The sequence below is a fragment of the Neophocaena asiaeorientalis genome, unplaced genomic scaffold, assembly GCF_003031525.2.
Source record: "Neophocaena asiaeorientalis asiaeorientalis breed wild unplaced genomic scaffold, Neophocaena_asiaeorientalis_V1.1 scaffold599, whole genome shotgun sequence".
In the NCBI taxonomy this organism is placed as follows: domain Eukaryota; kingdom Metazoa; phylum Chordata; class Mammalia; order Artiodactyla; family Phocoenidae; genus Neophocaena; species Neophocaena asiaeorientalis.
The window spans coordinates 840,180-862,270 of record NW_020173499.1 but is presented as its reverse complement, the minus strand read 5'-3'; the positions used below and the strand labels follow the sequence as shown (position 1 = coordinate 862,270).

Here is a 22,091-nt window from a genome sequence, read left to right as displayed (position 1 = left end):
GAAGGCTTTATGCAGGGGAGGGACACCACAATCTGAATGTAAGAAGGATCACTGTGGAGACATCATGGAGGGCTGGCTAAGGAGGCGTCAAAGCAGGAAGAAGGAGGCCAGTGAGGATGTAAGGGAGAGGTCAGGGCAAGAGGTGGCAGAACGGATGGAGGGGGTGGATGGACTAGAAGACTGGCCAGGAGGTGAGATCAACCAACCTGGACACGAGCTGCTGCAGCACATTCTGGTAAGATGGCACTGCACCCAGAGCAGAGAGCTTCCCTGAGATCGTATCTACGGTTCTTTCCTGATGACAACTGCAGCTGCAGCTAGACCCCATCCAAACATGTGAGCCGCAGCACTGGCCTGACACCCACAGGGAGGCTCTGGGCAGCTGGGGCTCTGCTCCCAGGGATAGACAGGGCTATTTTGAAAGCAGACCAGAGACTCACAGGCAGCTGCCAGGCATTCCCCACAGGACAAGTTAAGCTCATGGGCCCTACTTCAAAGCCAGCATAGCATCTGTCCCTCACAGGCTCCGGAAAGGAGAGGTCAGCTTGTAATAGCCAACATGTTTGGCTCTTCACATGGCTTCTGTTCAAAGACAAATTTTCCCAACACGCTCCTCCCTGCCCACACTGCCCAGCCACACCCATGTGCACACATGCACCCAACATCAACGCACACACACACAGAGATGTTTTAGTGCTTTGGTCGGAGAGACAAGGGAGAACTCTCTCAGGAGGTTATGGCACAACAGTGCCTCTCTCACCTGACAGCCAAGAAAGCAGCTTTCTTTCCTGGAGGAATCTGGAGCTGGTCCAGGGAATGGAAGCTGGGGGGCAGGGGGCGAGGTGTCTCTGGTCCCCATTCCCCACACACACTGGCTAGACCCTCCCTCAGTGACATCAATGACACTAAGAACTGACTCTGAGCCGTAGATGTCCTAGTATCTCAAGCCAAGGCTGTTCCAAGATACAGTCCAGGGCCTAGGATAGGAACCTATTTTAGATCTCTCCAGGAGTGCTGGGCCTCCTGGCCTCTACAATTCTATTAGGAGCAGAGCAATAGAGGATCTCCAGCTAAATCCTCCCTTCTAATCACCAGTGATAGGAGAAGGATGGGGATATGGCAGAAAGTAGTTCTCTTTGAAAGATGTCAAAAAGGAAAAATCTTTTATGAACTAGAAATAGAAGAATAATTTTATAACATGATGAATATATACAAAACCAACAGCCAACTGCATACTTAGCAATGAAATACCAAAAGAATTTCCATGAAATTCAGGAACAAGACAAAGATTCCTATTGTAAAAATGCTCTAGAAGCTCTGGGCAGTTCAAGAAGACAACAAAAACAAAAGAACTATAACTATTAGGATGGAGAAAACAAAATTTTTCTTATTTGCAGATGCTAATACTATCTGGACAACACAAGATAATTAGCTAAAATCCAAATGAAGAATAAAGTGAGTTCAACAAGTAGCTGTGATCTGCACCATGTCTGTTTCCTTGCAGGTAAAATGAAGATGATGACAGAGCCTGCTAAATAGACATAGCAGTTAACATATGTTAAGGACTTAGAAGAGGGCCTGCCAGGACTTCCCTGGTGTTGCAGTGCTTAAGAATCCGCCTGCCAATGCAGGGGACACGGGTTTGAGCCCTGGTCCGGGAAGATCCCACATGCCGTGGAGCAACTAAGCCCGTGTGCCACAACTACTGAGCCTGTGCTCTAGAGCCCGTGAGCCACAACTACTGAGCCCGTGTGCCACAACTACTGAGCCCACGTGCCTAGAGCCCGTGCTCCACAGCAAGAGAAGCCACTGCAATGAGAAGACCGTGCACCTCAAAAGAGTAGACCCCGCTCACCACAACTAGAGAAAGCCCGCACACAGCAACGAAGACCCAACACAGCCAAAAATAAAATAAAATAAATAAATTTACCAAAAAAAAAACAAAAAAAAAAACCAGGGCCTGCCACACTTCTCAACTCAGTAAACATTAGCTATTACTATGAAATATATTTTTACAATCAATAGGTTAGTATATAATAGTAAACTAATTTAATAATGTAACCAGTAAAAACATAATGACGAAAGAAACAGTTTTTTATGAAGTTACAATAACAAAAAAAAAAAAACACTGCCTAGGAATAAATTTAACAAGAAAAGTGCAGGGCTTAGGTGAAGAACAATTTTAAAGATATGAATAAATAGAGAGACCCAGAGTGCTCTTGGATGAGAAGACTCAATACTGTAGAGATGTTCGTGCTCCTCCAAGTCAATCACTTCTTTGCAATCCTAATCAGGAGACCCACAGGACCCAGCTTGGCAGTGCCCCAAGGCATAACTTCCTAAAAACTAGCCCACACACCAGCCCCCAACACAGTGAGGTGAGGTGACACTTCTCACTGTTGGCCTGCCCTGCTTCCAGTGTGCCCTTCTATCACAGCCCTTGTCTGTCCATACTGGTTCCCTCAATTTTCTTCCCCCACTGGACTATGAACGCTCAAGGTCAAATTGAGTCTGTAGTACCTTAGTACCCAACAGTGGACTCATGCAAGACATAAGCAAAGGCCAGCCGGGTAAGCAACTAAACTGCCCCATGGTACCAGGAGTGAGTGGCCCAAGAAGGAACTGCAGAGACACCTACTTTGGGTTTTGCAATTTCCTTGATCCTCTCGATTTCCTCGTCAGACATGACATCGTAGTACCTGACGATGTGTGGACTGTCCCACTCATCCTCCTCTTTGAAAGGGGCGATGAGCAGCTGTGGTGTCCCGTTGCCATGGTGGTACCTACAGAAAAGCCTCTTCTGCCTTCGGGGTGTCTGGGGAGCACAAAGCAACAAGCCCTGAACTGAGTGAGTCCTAACCCTCAGTCCCAGGCTAGCTGGCTGCAGACCACACACCCCATGTCCAGCAGCCGCTCCCTCCCGCCTCACCAGAGAAGAAAACAAAAGCCCCTCAGTTTGACTGGCATGAAATGATACCCCACAAATCATGCAATGTTTCTTCCCTCCCAAGAATACCTCATGTTGACAAGTCCTGTAGCAGGGTGTAATCCCTGGTCCCTCTCACAGAGATGTGAGTAGGTCAGGAGGGCTAGGGCCAGGGAGAAGTCTTTCTAGACAGAGGAGCCAGTGGGAGCCAAGCAGACATGGGCATGGAGAAGACCGAGAGATTGTCTCACACCTGAGCCTCCTTGAGGAAGCACTGGGGTCCAAGGGCTCTCAAAGGCCAGTGATACCCCACACCAAACTCTAGCAACTGCCTGGTCTTTGCTAGAGATCATGACTTCAGTGGAGGCCCAAGGCACATCCACACTCATGGCTTTCTTCAGAATAGTGAGTCAAGTAGAAGCTGCCCTGTTGGGGTGGGGAGGGGAGCTCAGTAATAACTTAGAGGATTGAAACTCTGCCTGGGACATCAGGGAAGACAAGTCTCCTGTCCTATACCTCAGAGCACACCCACGTGTCAGCCTCAGCAGATGCTACCAAGAATTGAGAAAACTACCTACAGACAGAGGAACATCTTCCTCAGATCTGCGTGTCCAGAGCCAAAGTCTAGGTCCACAGCCTGGGCCCTGACCCATCCACGTGTCTCACCAGTTTGACACCCTCCCCACGACAGAGGCTCTCGTAGATATCCCTCTCGGGCAGGTAGTCCACAGGCCTCTCATATATGCCTTCCTGGGGTGCTAGCTCAGCTTCTGTGTGATTCAATAACATTTTTTCTCTTTCTTCCTCCAACAACCGCTCAAAGTAGCGCAGATTCCCTCCAGCTCGTTCATGGCTTGGGTCTAGAAAAAGCAAAGAAGAAGCAAAAGGAAACCACAAACATCTGTTAGATCATTTAGAGAAATTATTCTGTAAGTGGTTTTCTCTCCCAGCAGCTCACTCGCACGCAGCATTCTGCCTTCCACAGCACCTAAGCACAGTTCACTGGTCATAGAGGAAAGGCCAACAGAGGTTCTCCCTACTCTGGTCAGAGATGAGAAAGGAGCAACAAGAGCGGGGCGCAGGGGACGCTTAGCCACCAACGCGGCTCTCCTCCGGAACTCCCTGGAAGTCCCAAGGACACAGGTCCAGAGAAGCAGGTCAGAGTTCTGCCTCCTCCTCCCCACTTGGCTGTGTGCTAGTTACAGCTGTCCCCTAGAGTACATCCACTACTGGTGACATCACATGCTGGCCACAGCTAGAAGGCAGGCTGAAACACCGGCGGCAAGAAAGGCCACATGACACTCCCACAGCTTTGTCCTGTGGGCCTCACAACAAGAAGGAGCAAGCTTGGCAGGATTCTGTGCTACCCCTCAGATGAGGAAACTGCGGCCCAAAGATGTTAGAGATTAAGGTTAGGTTATTCAGAAGAGGAATCCAGGTGTCCTGACTCCCTGTACAAGGCTCTTACTAACACGACAGAGTCCAAAGAAGCTCTCTTCCCACATCCGTCTTACAGACATTCACACTAGCTGGTCTCAGACCCAAAGCCCATGAAAAGGAGCAGTGAAAGGAAGTCTTTGCTGGTCTGTGAAATCTCAGACTATGATATCCCATATATTTGTAAGAGGTGGAACAAATGGGTTCTTAAGACACAGTGCTTTTGATCCCCTTCAGTCTAACCCCACAGGACAACTGAAATCACCAAAGCCATGGCAAGTCCACCAGTTAGACCTCAGGGCTCTAACAGGTCAGGTCACTGTCACTGCAGCAACCCTGAAATACAGCTTGCCTCTCAAGCTATTCCGGACGCAGTATAGGCTCCACCCTACATAGCAGCAGATGCACTGAAGCACTGGATTTCTATTTAGAAATGGACTAGGAATCCATGTGTAGGGCCACGGGTGCCATAGGCCTGAGTGTATCCATCAGTGATTGGGCAAGGGCTAAGCCAGAACTACAGTGGGTAAAGAGCTAGCTGGCAGCTGAACTGGGCCTGAAAGCAGCAAAGCATTAGTCAGTGGCTAGGCGGCAGGTCAGACTGGCTCAGTTCCTGGAGAGCAGTCAGGTAGTGGCCAGCAGGGTGAACAGTTCCCCTGCTACCACCCCCTCTGCATCCGACCTTCCCCTAGAACCTCCTTACCAAGGGAGAGCAGTCTGCGGGTGAGCTCCAGGGCACGGTGCAGGTCACCCAACTGGAAGACGGCATAGCTCAGATAGTCCAGCACCTGGGCCTTGGATGTGGTGGCCTCCTCCCCTGCATCAAGCTGCTTCAGCACCTGTTCCATCCACAGCACTGTGTGGTAATAGTCTCCTTCATTGTAGGCCGAGCGGCCCATCCCAAAGCAGTCGTCCACACTCAGCACTGCCTGATACTTGGTTCCTGCAGCAGGAGAGGCAAACAGTCAGGCTCAAAGAGCCTCTGGGTTAGGGAGAAAGATTCCCCCATTGAGGGAGCCCGGGTCCCTGGGTGGGGGGCATCAGCCCAGCAGAGCCCCACCAGAATTTCAGACCACACACCTCCAAGGGCCATTAGTACGGAAAGCACAGCCAGGCTGGCCCTGCCTCGGGCTGGGGTGCACAGCCTATCTCCTAACTTCAGACTCCCCAAGTGGGAAGGGTCCTTTGTTACGGAAGAGCCAAGGAAGCCCAAGGAATAGTGTTCAGGAAAGTATAAAGGTCCTGTGAGCCACATGGCAGATGTCTATGCGGCAGCTGGCCATTTGAGACTGGAAGTCAGAAAAATAAGTTAAATATAAAAAAACAGAACTTAGGTGGCAGGTAAAGCCATGGATGAAGATAATCGCTTCCAGAAATAGTGTCAGGAAAGAGTAGAGAAGGTGGCTGAGGCCAGGGCCCCAGAGACCACCTATACAGAAAGGACAGAGTGAATTACACTGAGAAGGAAACAGAAGCAGGAGTGATGTGGCAGATGCCAAGGGAGACCAAGAGATAAGACTGCAGTGCCAGATTTGACCACTAGGTGGTGGGGCCCTTGGTGAAGATCAATTCAGCAGGTCCTGTGACCACAGGTCATCTGCTGTTGGCTCAGCGCTGGAAAGTGACCATGAAGAGAGTTTCAAGTCAAAAAGGAGATGTGGTGTGTAAGCTATGGGGAGATGCAGGGTTTAGGCTGTGACCCTCCCTGGAAAGCAAGGCAGTTTCCCTACAACCCCATCAAGAGCAGCCTAGGCATGGCTGACATGGAAGAGTTGCCTCAAAGCAGGCTCTTGCTGCCTGATGTCCAAGATGTCCAGGATGAAACCCCTGATGCAATGTGTTGGCTGCTTCAGAGACCAAGGGTTGCTCGCCATGATGGCTCAGGAACAGACAATGTGGGACAGGAAAATGGGGAGAGTAAACACAAGACAGAGTTAGTAGGCAGACCACAGATTGGGGTGGGGAGGTCCTTGAGTCCCTGTTCACTCTCCACGTACCTCCACAGATCTCTGGCTCTGTAGGCCGAGGGACTGAACACTGATGAAGGCAGTATAACACAGCTGAGTGAGCTGGACAAAACAGGGTCTGTGTGGGCCTAACTATGGCACCCCACAACGGTGTGACTATGGACAAGTTACGTAGCCCCTCTGATTCTTAGTCCCTTACCTCTAAATAGAGATAATACCATCAGTTTTAGAGGACTTGCGCCAAGAATTCAACAAGACGACATATGAAAGTGTCTCCTATGATTCCCCAGAGTGGTAATAATCAGTAGCTATTATCAACATGTCTCACAGATACCAAGAATGTCAAGAATGGCTCCCAGACACTCAGCACCCTTCCCAGAAGCCAACTGGAAAGTCTGCTCCCTAGAGAGTGCTCCCTGGAGAATGCCAGCAGAGCTGATAGCTGAAGGGCAATCCCACGTGATGAAACCCAGTTGAAGGGGGTAAAGGTATTCCTGCAGAGGTTGTGGGATGAACAAAGAAGCTGAGCAGTGGCAAAGCTTAGTACAACAGACAAGGAAGCCAGGGAGATAGTACCACACAGGACCACAAAAACCACACATTAAGAGGAATTTGGTTTAGCCCTAAAAGTTAAGCATTGTGATCAGGAACTCATGTAAAAAGATATGTGCTTAAGACCACATGGACGATGATTTTAAGGAGTGAGCTGGAGGTAAACAATAAATTAGAATAATATTTCAATAATCCAGTTGAGAAAGAAGTGACCATGAGGCTGGAGTCAGGGCCTCCAAGTACAAAAGACATTGTAGGGAGGTAGAATCCAGAGCAGCCAGTGGATGGAGTGCTTTTTGCTGATGTAAGGAGGAAAGACAGTAGACAGTTCAAAAAGGGATGAGGATTTCAGTTTGGGACACGTGAATTTTAAGGAGCCCAAGGAACATCCAAGTAGAGATGTCCCACAGCCATTTGCCTGCACTGGTTGAAAGCTCAGAAGACAAGCCCTTACAGGGAACACAGATCTGGATGTCATCCATGTACAGGTGATACCTCAAGTGATGGAAATGGCTGGGCTCACTTGGAGAAGGTGCTTAGGGAGACACCAGGTAGGGGTCGCATCCTGGGGAACAACTCCCATCCACCCCTCATTTCCCCTCCAGGATATGCACGGGTCTGTTAACTGAATGTAAAAGGTCAATGCCTGGCTCTCTCTTCCCACCAACCATCCTCACAGCTACAGGGTGAAAACATCCTGCAGGTGCCCCAAGCCACCTTCTCTCTCTGGCCTCATGGCCTGGCTTGGTCCAAAATCTGACTGAGTGAGGATAAAGGAGAAGTCTACACTCCTTCCTGTTGGCTCACCGGACTCCTCAGTACCAAGGCTCCAGGCCCTGACCAGCCGGCAACACAGTGCATCCCTCCCCCTCACCGTGATTCCCTCTGCTGTGCCTCCTACAGGGTCCCCACGGGTGAGGTGGCATCCAAGGTCTAATGGAGTCTAACTGAATCCCTGGGTTTATTGGCCTTTAATAGCCCCCAAACCCCAACACGTCTTCTTATAAACATACTGAGGCAGACAACCGAATTGAAAAGGGGCCTATAAAAAAATGAGAGGAGCCAAAAGAGAAACAGCCAAGATCAGTGCCCCAGCATTCAAAGAAGGGGAAACTATCAGGAAGAATGGGGCAATCAGTGTGCCAAATGCTGCTGAAAAGCTAAAGAACATTCTGCCTGAAACCTGTCTACTGGCTTTACCAGCCAAGTGGCCACTGGTGACCTTGCAGGGGCAGGATTGGCCAATGGGGGGGAAAGATGCCAGACTTTGCGTGTTCAAGAGGACATAGGAACCAAGGAAGTAGAGAAAGAGTGTGGATGACTCTCCACCTGCCTAGCCAGGAGGGAGAAGAGATCAGTCAGCAGCAGAGACTCAAAAGGGCCTTGGATCCTGAGGGAGTGGTTTGTTAGATAAGCAAGAACAGAGCATGTGGAGAAGAGTCCAGAGAGGTGGACACAGAATGAACAGGGGCAGAGACTGTAACTGAGGGCACACAGGACATGGGGCAATGAATCCAGAGATCAGTCTTAGGCAAGATGAAATCGGAGGGTGGGGAATAGAAGTGGGTGTGGATGCAGACCTGAGTGGTGCCCTGGGGACGGAGACCAAGGAGGTCCTGAGCAGCAACCTCGGCATTCTCTGAGCTGAGAGAGGACAGGCCTGGGCTAATACTGGAGGGAGGTGGTGGGGCAGGGGCTGAGGGGAGGCAGTTGTCATGGGAATAGAGGACTGACACCAACTGGAAACCCAAGAAAGAACTACAGCCAGAGGTCATGGTGAGCCTGAGCGTAGAGACCATGAGTCAGCAGTGGCTCCATCCTTGTCCATACACCACAGCAGACACACAGGCTGGACAGGCTTTGCATGGAGTGGTGAGTTACCTGGAAGCTCGCCTTTGGATATTGTGTCTGGGTCCAGTTTGTATGTGTCCTGAAGTCTCATCAAGGCCTTGGCGGCTCCTGTTTCATCTTCATCAGTGGGAAAGAACTGTCGCTGCACTGACAGGTTGGCAATAAAGCCTTCCAAAGGAGAGAGTGAGAACAAAAGGTTACCCTGATCCAGGGATAGAATTCCACCTGGAACCAGACAGGCACCCACCGGAGGGTCTCTGGCTAATGCAATCTCCCTGCCCCTTCCCTCAAAGGCTGTTTCCCCTTCCTCCAGGAAGCCCTCCTTGACGGCTCCAGTCCAGGGAGACCTCCCCTTTCTCACTCCTCACTGTACCAACTGCCTGTGCTGCTCATTTGGAACTGAAGAGAAAGGCCCCCTAACACTAATTAACACGTGGGAATCTGAGAGTCTTGGCGTGGAGATAGAAGGAAAAGAGGACAGTGAGGGTAACTGACAGGGACACAGGAAAGGACTCAGGGAGGACTTGCTGACCACTCAGTGGAAAACAAATCACATGGAAAACGTTGATCCAGGATTATTAGCCTGGCCAGGTAATCACAGATTCCTAGCCTACATCTCAGGTTGAACAGCCCAAGGGACAGAAGTGGTCAACTCAGAGAGCCCAGCTGGCCACTCATTACTGACCACTGGCCCTTATCATCCAGAAAGGTGATGATGACAGTCCTGGAGGTGTTTGGTGCTGTCCCCACGCCAAGATTAGGGACTGGAGAATCATCTGACCAAGGTCAGTATTAGGTGGGGCTGCATAAGCCCGGCATGGTTCCCCTGAGAGACCACACTGGGCCTTGCTCTGCTTACTAGGGCACTCCCACCACTCAGACCCACAATGAGCTCAGGGCATGAGTTGCCCAGTTGTGGTGCTCAAGACCACAGCCTGGAGCCTGGGAGAGCCCCTGAGCACAGAAGCACCCAAGGAAGCTGTTTGGGGACTCCAAGCCCTAGTTGTAAAGCAAGATATACACCTCCTGCAATCTCAGGACTCCAGGTGGAGGCCAGGCCCTCCCATGCTGATTCGGAGGCTTCAGTTGTGCTCATAAGCTGAGAATTAGTAGGGGAAGTCCAAGGCCATTTCTTCTCTGGCCTCTTCCCCAGAGCAGCAGGACCCATAGCCACCTACTCTCACAACCTCAGGCTCAAACACCCACTTCTAGCCCTGCCTGGGGACCCAGGGACCAAGATGCTGCAACCCTGTCTTCCTCAAGGCTGCATGGTCAGGGACTCTATGAGTTTACAATCCAGGGGAAGAAAATGCTTCCAGAAAAAGCCACATTGTTAGCATGTCTCCCTGCCTCCCCCTCTCCCCATTTCAGGGGAAAGAACTCTGAAAGAAAGAGGTGAAAACAACATATTGCTGTCTGGGGCTGTCCTGTCTCCCTCTGGGTAATTATAAGGTTTTCCAGAGGAACCAGATGTTGATGGTGGGGGATGGGTATGAAGAACAAGACTTGAGAACAGAAGATCATATGGGCAGGCTTATTCTCCCACACTGCAGGCAGGACAGCCAGTTCTGAGCTACAGGCTCAGGCTGGGAGGCAGGGTCCGGGAAAGGCAGCCGTGGCTTCTGGAGGCAGTGAGCTCACTGGGCACAGCTCCGCCAGGCTGAGCTCACCAATCCCTGCCCAGAGGCCACCCTGCTCCCAGCCAAGCCCAGCCCAGTCTGGCCATAAGGGCTAAAACGCCTCAGCCCCCGAGAGACAACGATGAGTCTGAAGTTAATCAGCACTTCCAACTCAGGGAGAAGAGACAGTGAGTCCAGGGGGGCTGGGCTCAAGGCTGGAATCAGAAGGGCCCGCCTCCAGGCCTGCCCCACCATCTCCTGCTAAGAGGAAAATATCAGAGCATAGAAAGTACTACCATAGTAAAAGACTAAGCACAGTTAAAGCTTTAAATAAGTTCATACTCTAACCTGCAAATCCCACTTATAGGAATTTATCATAAGAAAATAATCAGAGATAGGCATAAAGATATGTGTAAGATTGCTGATAATCTGGAAACAATTCCACATCCACTGACTTGACCAGTTTTACACTACACCAGTATGACATATTACTGTCCAGCCATTAAAACCATGCTGCAGAAGGACATTTAAAGGACATAGAGAGAAGCTGAAAAATTCAGGAAAACAGTATATGCTTATGTCACAAATCTGCCAACAGATAATGTTTTCTTTCTAAAAGATATGAATGGTGGGCTTCCCTGGTGGCGCAGTGGTTGAGAGTCCGCCGGTCGATGCAGGGGACACGGGTTCGTGCCCTGGTCCGGGAAGATCCCACAGGCTGCGGAGCAGCTGGGCCCGTGAGCCATGGCCACTGAGCCTGCGTGTCCAGAGCCTGTGCTCCGCAGTGGGAGAGGCCACAACAGTGAGAGGCTCGCGTACCGCAAGAGAAATAAAAGATATGAATGAGAATGAATTTAGGTGAGGCCCATGCTCCCCAGCTTGCACTGCTCCCACCACTTAGCCCACTTATCTTACTTTTGTTAATTCATTTGGTCCCTCGAAGCAAATAAGTTTGCATTCCACGATATATACGTATGATTCCATTTTTTAAAATGTATATACATGTGTAAAAAGACTAGAATTTTAACAGTGATTATCACTAGGCAATTGGATTAAGAACTGTAATTTTCTTATGTGATTGTTTTTGTGTTTTCCAACGTTTCTATAAATATGTATTACTAAAGCGTAATTAGAAAAAAGTCACTACCAAAAAAAAAAGGGACCAAAAACACTAGGAAAAGGCAAGAACTGATTTTTTTTTTTTTTTTTTTTTGACCACGTAGCACGGCATGAAGGATCTTAGCTCCCGACCAGGGATCAAACCCGTGCCCCCTGCAGTGGAAGCTCGGAGTCCTAACCACTGGACCACTAGGGAATCCCAAAGAACTGATTATTATAACATATTAAAAGCAAGGACAGACAACTGCCAGGTCCCCACAGAGATGACAGCCACTGGACTGGCAGGCTGCATGTTCACACACTGCACGTGCACACCCCGACCCAGGACAGTTTCAGACCCACACCGCCCAGGTGCCAGCACACAGACATACTGGCTCACCCAACCACCTGCTCACTGCCCCTCACCTGCAGCTGAGTTCTGCAGGACAAGGTCCTCCAGCGCAGGCCAGTCTGTGTTTAGTCGCTTCACCAGTTTATAGGCATTCACAGGGTGGGACAGGTAGCCTTCAGGGTCAGCAGCTGACTTGCTGGTCAGGGCTTCCATTTTGTTGGCCCAGCTGTGGAACCAGAGAAAAAGGAAGGTTAACACACGGATCTTGACCTATGGTAATTTTCCTGGTGAGATTCAGGGGGTCTCTATTTAAAAAGGAAAAAGCAGTGAGTCCTTAGCCCACATACTTAGCTACTCTGGGAGACCGGCATGAAGTAACCTCCAGGCCAGCCCCACATTGCCCCCTCAAGGGCTTCCTCTTATGGGCACCCAGGATGGGTTCTGGGGGTGGGGGGTGGGGCAGGGGAGGAGGGCTGGCTCAGGGTGGGTGTGGGGATTTAGGACACTAGACACCTCTTAATCTTAGAGAGCTTGGCTTCCTCCACCAAGATGTACTCCTTCAGGGACAGCACCAGGTCCTTCTCTGCATAAATCAGGTCTGTCATGTGCCCTGCAAGGGAGAGAAAAAAGGGCCAGTAAGAAATGGATGAGGGACATCCAGCTCCCAAACTTGAGGCACAAAACGTCAGCACAGAGGCCAGCCCCCTGGGCCAAGGGCATATCAACTCTCTTGGGATCATGGGGACCTAGAGTTAAAGGAGGCCTAGATATTCGTGTGGTCCTGGCCCCCAGCTTCAGGAAGAGAGAGGCAGAGGCTCCAAGGGAATGTTAAGTGCACTGAGGACACCTTAAGGAAGAAACCCCAAATCTCATTCTCCCACTGCCACCCAGTTGGGTCATGTTATGGGACACAGACATCCTGGGGGCTTCTCTGCTCAGAACTACTCTCTAGTCCAGGAGAAAGTTGGTCAGAAATGCCAGGCAGCCCAGGAGCAGCCTGCACTACCCAGGGGGGAGGCTCAGCTGAGACAGCTGGCTCCCAGGAAGGACATCCAGGTCATCAGGGCTCAGAGGGGGAAACAGCAGCTCTCCCCAGATCTGGTCAAAACCAGTGGATGAGGCCATCCCACCCTGAATGAGAACAGGCCTCAGGCAGTGACATCCCCTGGCACATGAGCCAAGGATTGCTCAGGTAGACAACAGTCCTGTTGGCACATACCAATAGAAGTAAAGAATTCAGCCTGCACACAGCCCAGGACACCAAACCAGGCCACCAGCAACATGGATACCCAGAGTTTCATGGTCACAGAGGGCAGTGTCTGCAAGGCATTCAGTGATAGTAGTCATTAGATCAACAATGGTAAAAAGCAACTTAAGTAAGGATACACATACACATGTACACATATTACACACATTCAAACACGCCAAAATCCTGACCTAACACACAGAAGCCAGGGAAAATATTCAGGACCACCAGTGGAAAGATGCCAGGGTATAGAACCAGAGATGTATGCTTAATTCTGTCCCCTGCTCTGGGAGGCCAAGTGCCCTTGGGAGAGACTCTGCCTTTCGACTTCTGGTAACCACTGACAACACGGGAAGGCTGAATGGAGGTGGAGGCCATGGACGACAGTCACCTCTGGGTCTAATAGTCTGTCAGTTCAAGATTCTGGCCCAGACCTCTTCTCTGTGTCTGTCTTTCCTTCCAGCACAGGTGTGAGGACAGTGCCAGGTGCTGAGGACCCAGATGTAACACACAGTCCCTGCCCACAAGAAGACAAAGTACAGGAGAGACAATGACAGAAAGAGAACTTGACACAATATGCCCCAGGGGACCCACACCCAAAATAAGGTGCACAGCAGATGGTGAGCCAGAAGAGAAATCAGACTGCTCCCTGCTGGTCTGCACCTGGCCACAGTTAGAGCAGACTGGGCAGACACTGCTCTTCCTGTAGTGTGCTCCTTGGAAGACACTGTCCTCATGGAGAATCACCATTCGCAAATATTTACTAAAGACCCACATATGCCAGGCACTGAGCTACGCACTCGGGATACAAAAATGAATTGGCCACACAGGGCCAGGCTGGGTTGCTGACATGAGTAAGAGGCCAGCTGCTGTCTTCTCATCAGCCTAGAAATAGCGAGACCCAGCTCTGAAGGCAGCAGGCACACCATGGGGCAAGCCCCACTGGCAGTGGACCCAAGTACACAATGGAAGCTTTGGACATCATCTCCAAGCTCAGCCATGCAGCCTGGAGCACGCTGAAGGAACAGCACCCACGTAAGCCCCAGTTCTGTCAGTCCCTGCTCTTCCTGCTCTACTTCAGCCAAGCCCCACTGGAAATTTACTGAGAGAAAACAAGGAATATAAAGGAAATACAAATGCTTTCTCTCCAAAATGTAAGCCTTATCTCACAGAATTCTAAGTCTGAGCTAACGCCAGCTCAGCAGTTTTTTGCCTGCGATGATTAGATGCACAGTCACGCCCACCATTCCTCACCTCACCCTTTCAGAAGAAATTCCAATCCACTGTGGTTCCAGATTAGGCTCAGAGAAGCCCAACCACGACCCCCACCCTCAAACAGGTTCCTATATGAGGAAGAGGAGAGAATAAGTGAGTGTCCCCATTTGTTCATCCCTTGCCAAATGTCTGCAGAGCTGACATCATGCCCATCAATACCCTAGGTGTCAGGGGCCCAGAGATACGCAGAACAAGATCCTTCAGCCCACAACCTACTGCAGGGTAGGGAGTATGGGCTAAGGGATCCATTATAAAGTTAGGGCAGCAGATGAAAGCAAGTCACCGAGAAGAGGTGAGACGGCCCAGCCTAGCCCCAAGGTAAAGCCCAGATCCCCCTTTTGCCAGCCACAAATCTGCTCCCAGGTCTCAGCATACCACATCTCTACCCTGGGATTCCAGAAGGCCTCTCTTCTTGCTTACATAAGACCCATTCACAGGGTTAGGGTCTGCTCCTTGTACTTCAAGAGGCTTCATCAGCTCAGGAGAACACCTTCTGTATGTGTGTAGGGAGGGAACAGTAAAAACCCAGAGCCAGGAGGCTGTATCTGCGGACAATGAGGCATCAGCCAGCTACCCATCAGGCTGGGGTGATGGGAGAGCAGTGCCCAGGCAGAAGACCAGACCAAACACGGTTGGAAGTTGGGGGGCACCAGCGTTTGTCCCCTGTTCCGTCACCAGTTGCAGTGTCATGCCCATTCAGAGATCAGGTAACAAATTTAAGGGAGGGAGAAGACTCTCTGTTCCTTTCAAGTCACCCTGGTGATACTGCCCATGGTTCATGCCTTACCACTCAGGAAAAAGCAGCCAAGTTCCTTCATTACATGAATACCAGCTGTCATTTCTCTGGAATGTGCTATCTGGCTTAGACTGAGCCTATCGACGAATCCCAGCCTGGAGGCAGAGCCCAAAGAATCACAGATGGGATTCTGGGCTGACCAAGAGCCTACGAAGTCCTGCTCTGATGGAGGAGGGGGATGACAACCCTGCTGGTCCAGAGAGCTAGGCGCTCCCACGCAGCCCCCAGACCACCACAATCAACACTGCCACCCCAGGCAAAGGTACACTAGAGTTCCAGCCTATTTCTCCTGATCCTGAGCCCCCGAACACTAATTTGTATTAGGTGTACAAAAGGCCATCTAATCAGGGTCAGGCTGGGAGGAGGCAGTCTCTAAGAAAGACTGTGTGCCACAGAATGGGAAAAGTCAACCACCTACATGCCCCCCATCCCATCTCATACCTATACCCAGAGCTTGCTTATGACAGAATAAGTGGGAGCATGTATGCCTGCCCAGTGCCCCCACCAGTGTCCAGTGCTGTCAAAAGCCCTCCAGGAACCCTCAGAAATCCATGCTGAATAGGCCTAGAAATGGGCAACACTGAGGCCCCTTTTATGAAAATAAAGTATCACCAAGTCTGAACAGAAAACCAATACTGAGTTTTTTCTGAGCTGCATCCCAAGTTCAGAACAAAGTCTGGCCCAACAACAACAGCAAAAAAAAAAAAAAAAAACCCTCACCACAGACTTATTCATTCCAGGAAACTGTAACAACAGAAGATGTTACATTTCTTCCAAACAGTGGATTGTTATAGATTGTGTAAAAATGGACACTGTGTGCACATTGAGAGAAGATCAAAGCATCCTGTTAAGTGAGAAAAGCAGGCTCCCAAACAAGATATACTCTATGATTTCATTTTTATAAGGAAAAATGTTTATATATGGAAATTTACGTACTTGCATATATATGCAAGCGGAGAGTTAGAAATCTAGTTGTATATTGGTGAAATCATTTTATTTTTCTCTTTATGTTTACTTGTATTTCCTAATCTTTCCACAAGGAGTTCTATGGGAAATTTAAAATATATTTCATATTTAAAATGAAAAGAAAACAAAGCAGGCCCTCTCAAACGGACTCCAAAGCGGCCCAGCAGCCTGAGTTTGGACCCCCACAGGGAGGTCCTCCAAAGCCTGCCAACACCCCAGTGACAATAAATCACCCACCAGGCGACCGGCACTATTTCTAAGCACAGGACAATTCCAAGACATACAATCACAGGCCTTAGCACGCCCGCTCTTTGGAAAGGACGTTTACAACCTGGCCAAATAACCATGAAAAGATGTTTCCAACTGCAAACCAGCAGTGTCCTTAGCTTCTCCCTTTACCTCATCAGGCAGGAACCTCTGCCAAGCTCCCAGATGCAACCCAAATGCAACAGCTTGAGTTTTAACAATGTATTTGTCTGGCTTAGCTCTGAACAAGAGGCTGCCTGCCTTCTGTGAAGGGGCAAAATGAGCCTGAACAGGGCTCCCTGCAGCGGTCTTACCTCCCAGTAGTGTGGCCAACTCTGAATGGCAGAGCCAAGAAGACCTGCGTGCTCAACCTAGGAAGAGTTCAACAGAGGCTCCAGGAGGCCCTACCTACCTATGCACATGGATGTCCATTTGGGCCCATAAGCTGCTCTCACTGGCACCACAGGGAAGCATGGGAGGCACCCTACTCTCCCTACCTGATGTCATGCCTCAATCATCACCCTGATTTGAGCCACCCCTAAGTCCCTCTTGCAGCTATACTGGCCCCTACCTGCACTGGTCTCTCATCTTACGTGGCCTCCCTCCCACCTCTGCTCTACAAAATAGCCATCACAGCTTACTACAGCTCCTCATTTGGTCTCTTTCTCCCTAAAAACCCTCCAAAGGCTCTCCACTACTCTCAGGACAAAGTCCAAATTACTTAGCCCTAAGGGCCTTTTTGACTCTGCGTGACCTGGCCCTACTGCCCTCTCCAGCCCCATCTCATGACTCCAGGTTTCATACCTTCAACTACCACATCACATTAAAAACATTCTCCTTCACTGAGAACCTAACAAAGCCTAGATGTTCATGCATACCAATCCTTATACAGTTGTCCCTCAGTATCCACAAGGGATTGGTTCCAGGAGGCCCCGCAGATACCAACATCCACAGATGCTCAAGTCCCTTATGTAACAGGTGTAGTACAGCCAGCCTTCCGTATACACAGGTTTTGCATCTGCAGATATGGAGGGCCGACCGTAATTTCTCTATCCAGTACCTGGACATGTTGACTTGTACTTCCCACGTGGGTACCATCAAAACTCCAGTCTCCTGCTTCAGTAACTAGGCAATTAAGTAGCAGAAAACGCTGTATAAACCAACATGCAAAAGCCAGCTGGGTTTTCAATCAGTCTTGGCAAAGACTTGGCAGTCCAGGTAAGACTACCTTATAAGGAACTACAGGAAAGAACAAAATCCACACACCACTATACTGGATGCATCTGATATACCACCTTGTACTCTCTTGGCCTCACCTGCCTCCTGGGCCCTGAGGCCACTTGCTCTACCTCAGACCCAGTGAAGGAGACTGTGCAGTCCCCAAATCTCTGACTCCTCCTGCTACTTCCAGACTCCAGCGAAACACCACGCTGACCTCCCCAGGGGCTGCTGGAGGACCCTGGGAGTGCAACTGAGGAGCGAGCGTGGGGGAATTAACTCCTCCTGGGGCAACTGTGACCAATGAAGGACAGAAACAAGAGGACGTCAGCAGATAAATTCCCTCTCCAGGCCTTCACTGAGAAACTGTTCTGCAGCACGGGGCTTCTGAAGAGCTCACCCAGAGATGTCCTTCATGGCTGAGCAACTAGTGTATCTCTGTGCAGACTGGACAGCTTGCTAATGCACCACCTTGTATATGCTTCGCCTCCTTCTCGACCTCACTTTTATTTTCCCTTACCCTTGCTACTCCACAACTGTACCTTCTAACAAAGCGTTAAGTACTTAAGCTCTGCCTTGGGCTCTGTTTTCTAGGCTAAGATAACCACTATTCATATTTCCAAAAATCTTTCATTTCTACCATCTAATCCTCACCAACACCTTGTAAACTAGATAATCATCTCCATTTCAGATATAGATATATAAGATACATAACTGAGGCTGAGAGTTTCCTGCACACCTCACATGCTACAGGAAATTAATGGCAGAGCCCAGACTCAAATCCAAAACATACTTTCTACTATATATTGCTGCCTTCAATCCTACTCAGTAACATCTGTTGTCTTATAGCACAAGGACTTCCCAAAAGGAGGAGCCACACTTTGGCCTAGCAGAACAGGCCTGCCCAGGTCAGGGACTTTATTGTGGTTCACAAAGCAGCCTCATGACGTCCGTGGCTGGATCCCACCAGAGGGCAGACAGCAACATGGACCCAGAAGACAAAAACATGGTGCTTCAAGTCCAAGTGAGCAGTCACTCCTGCCCAGACATCACAGCACTCACAAATGACCGAATGGCCCAGATCAGGGCAAGACAGTACAGTCTAGTAGGCAGGCACACCCACCCTGGGGTCAGAGACCCCCAGAATTAAAGCTTAGCTCCACAATCACTTCCAGGCTTTGGGGCCTTAGACAAGTTACAGGGTCTCTTTGAGCCTCAGTTTTCCCATCTATTTAACAGTTAAAATAATAGAATCTGCATACCATAGGGCTGTTTTCAAGACTGAATAAGATGACAGATGTCAATGGGCAGCCTAGCACCAGGCACAACTTATACCAGTCAAGAGCACCAAGGGTACTAGAGGAACGGCAATAGACCTGAAGCAGCCAGCTTCCTAGCTGATCCCTGGAGAGAAAGAAGGTCCAGTCTAGGGGACAGTGAAGATGAAAACAAGACAGAAATTGAATCTCTTAACACTCCATGTCCCAGGAGTGTTAAGAGATTCAGCAGAGGGTGGAGTCAGGCGTAATGCAACATACTGACCATCAGGGAATAACTCTGGAAACTGGTCTATCACTGGCTCTAACTCTCAGCAAGGAAGGAAAGTTCTCTGGCAAAAACAGGTGACTGGACCAATACTCTAGAATCTCACGTATTTCTACGTCTCTGACCTGCTAACTCCGAGTTCCTACAAGTACCAGGCCTCAGGATCGCGGCCACACCCTGGGCCCTCAGGAATGCCGGGTACAGAGCAGGCTACGTTTTAGCAAGCACTTCATGAAAGGTCTAGAGCAGATGCTGGTCTGTGATCAGGCTCACATTCTATTTGAGCTGGGGAACTCACTACCCAAACATTTAATCCTCTGCCCTGCAATGACACCACTTGAACAAACACTCTCTCCTAGGTCTCTAAGACCTAGGTCTCCTCAGTCTCTAATCCAGACTTTTCATGCTCCTCTGCTCCTTCTGAGAATGAAAACTATATCCCTCATTCCACATCTCTAGCTAAAACCCCAGAGACCACAGGAGCCACCAGCCCTCTCTGCTCAAGAACAGACTGATGTCCCATCCTGGTACCCTCCAAAAGTTCAAACTGCTAGATTTGAGCAACATTTTCAAAGCTTAACTCTCACTCCAGCACCCTGTCTGGGCTTGCACGTGCCTGCATCACAGCATCTCCTGCCAACTTCCATCTGCATAGAATTAAACTCTTGAGAGATCCCAGGAGCCAGGGACACACTGGCCAGCCCAATGCACACTACAGCCAGCGTGGCCACACACTGGCCAAGGTCTTCCATCCAGTCTCAGACCCTCCCAAGGATGTGGGAGGGCAGAGTCAAAAAGGGAGGTTCTCTCAGGAAATGAGCAGACCCCCGATTCTCTCACCCCACTCATTCCTCAGGGCTGTACCCATGCGGTCTCTCCTTCTCACGAGCACTCACACTCTGAGCTCCTCCCTGGCACATGACCACCTGCCAGCGTGAAGCAGCAATATCAGAGAGACTGTGAGCCACCCATGGGCCAGGACAGTGCCACTGCCACTGCCTCCTTTCCCTCCTCCCTCATTCCAGCCCCAGGTACACTTAAAGCAGAAGCACACCACACAGGAGGTACTCCAGGAATGAACAGAGATTGGCTGTGGCCAGGCTAAACCAGTGACAAAGTAGGCACTCTCCTGGGCACACCCATTTCAGAGCATTGGACAGGGTAGAAGGGCCTATCACAAGCCACAGACAATACTCAGTCGCCACCATGTCTGCCTGCTGACCTCTCAGAGAACTAGGGTGGCCCACTATGACAGCATCTCTGGGATGAGGCCCCCAGCCAACACACTCCAACTCTGCTACGTGGCTTCCTTGGCTGCGCCACACAGTGCGTGGGCTTGGCCGTCTACAAATGAGACCCAAGGATAAAAGGATTCAAAGCCCAAACATTTTATGAGTAGGGAGAACTGAACAGAGAGGCTGGCCCTTGAGGCCCAGAATAAAATGAGAGACTGCACCCTGGAAGCTTCAGGGGCTGTTTAAGCACAAGCCAAAGGAAACCATGGTTCATTTAACGGAGAACTAAATCATGGAACCTGCTATCCCAGATGTGATACGGGCAGCAGCTTGCAAAACCATTCTATAAATTCTTAGGTGGACAGTGGATCTCTGCAAAATCAGGGACATTTGAGAATGACCTAAGCTACAAAGCAATGTTCCCCAACTCCTGCTCTCAGGGCCAGGATCTCTTGCAAAAGCACTGAGGTTGCTAAGCTTCAGATGGTTTACATCAAGCAGCACAAGCCTTAGGTGTCACTCTACAGCAGAAGACACCAGTCTCAGCCTTGGGAGGGGCTTTGATGTTCTTCTACACCACCTTAAAGGTGTCAGATTAGAAAACAGAGGCCAGGGGCCTCTGCCCTGAAGAAGGAGGGTTTATGCTGATCCATGTTTATGGTGCAAGGGTTCACTGAGCATCCTCCACATACAGGGCACAATACCAGGCACTGTCCTCTCACTTGAAGCTCTTTGGACAGGGTCCATGGGCAACTATTCCCTAAAGTGTCCCTTCCCCCATCACCTTGCTTCCACTAAAGTGCCCAGGTCTGCTTCCACTCACACACGCTGTTCCTCTGTCCGGCTTACCCTTTCTTCTGCCTTCATCTGACCACTCCAGCTCATGGGTCACCTCCTCCAGGAAGCCCTCTGGCTTGAAGCATCCTGTCCTCTACCAAGTACCCACAGTCCGGTGCTCCTTCCCAGCACAGCACTCACCACACTGCCCGGGGCCTGGCCTTTCCTGGTCTTCCAGTCTGCCTGCCCCACTGGGCTAGCAACTCCTCGCAGTTTCTGATACGCAGAAGGGTCCGTTTGTTGAATTAATTAACTAGTTACAAGTCTCCGCGCCTGCTGAGGCAAAACCATGCAGGTTAGAAAAGGATGTCTGGAGGGGGAAAAAACAAAAACAAAACTTTCTCATCCAACAGCCTGTCTCAATGGGCAGCAAGCGGGGCCAAGGCCGCAGACTCCCAGCCCTTTGGAGGCAGGATGGTGGACCTCCCTAACACTAAGCGGCCCCTCAGGGCCTGCCCGGCGCCCCTGCCTCCGCCTCCAACCTCGGGCAGCCTTCGGGCCAGGCCGCCCCTTCCCGGGAGCCTGACAGGCGGGGCGGCCACGCTGCCCGCCAGGTCCGGCCGCCCCGAGGGGACTGGAAGGAAGGGTGCGGCTGACCTCACCACCCTGAGCTCGGGGAGGCGACGCGGCGGCGGGACAGGAAGCCACACGGGTGTAGAAACAGAGCGGAGGTCGCGGGGCTGCGGCCCGGACGGCGCGACGCCCGGTCCCCAGCTCCCAGCCCCGCGCGGGCAGAAGGCTCGAACCGGCGACCCCGGCCCGCGTCCGAGCTCCGCTGTGGACCCAGGGGGCGGGCGCGCGGGACGCTCACCCGGACACGCGCCGCTCCCGGCTTTTCCAGAACCTCCCGCGGCGGCACCCAGCTCGCTCGGGCCCTCCTCCCTCGGCGGCTCCACCTCCCGCCGTCGCCGGGCTCCGCCCGCTT

At 50.7% G+C, this 22,091-nt stretch overlaps 1 protein-coding gene across 13 annotated transcripts in view; it reads right to left on the bottom strand.

The window, feature by feature from the left end:
* The window catches only part of P4HA2 (prolyl 4-hydroxylase subunit alpha 2), a 76,716-nt gene that overhangs the window by 17,091 nt on the left and 37,534 nt on the right, over positions 1–22,091 (bottom strand). For 4 of the 13 annotated variants that reach the window (XM_024747596.1, XM_024747594.1, XM_024747587.1 and 1 more), the window contains exons 1-9: positions 21,978–22,059; positions 21,179–21,439; positions 13,022–13,121; positions 12,316–12,412; positions 11,877–12,028; positions 8,764–8,901; positions 5,067–5,306; positions 3,593–3,786; positions 2,639–2,815 (exon numbers count right to left, since the gene is read on the bottom strand). In XM_024747596.1, the coding sequence (XP_024603364.1) occupies positions 2,639–2,815; positions 3,593–3,786; positions 5,067–5,306; positions 8,764–8,901; positions 11,877–12,028; positions 12,316–12,412; positions 13,022–13,121; positions 21,179–21,214 (1,134 nt within the window). In that variant the 5' untranslated portion in view covers positions 21,215–21,439; positions 21,978–22,059. The other 9 variants (XM_024747588.1, XM_024747593.1, XM_024747589.1 and 6 more) reach the window with 8 other exon arrangements.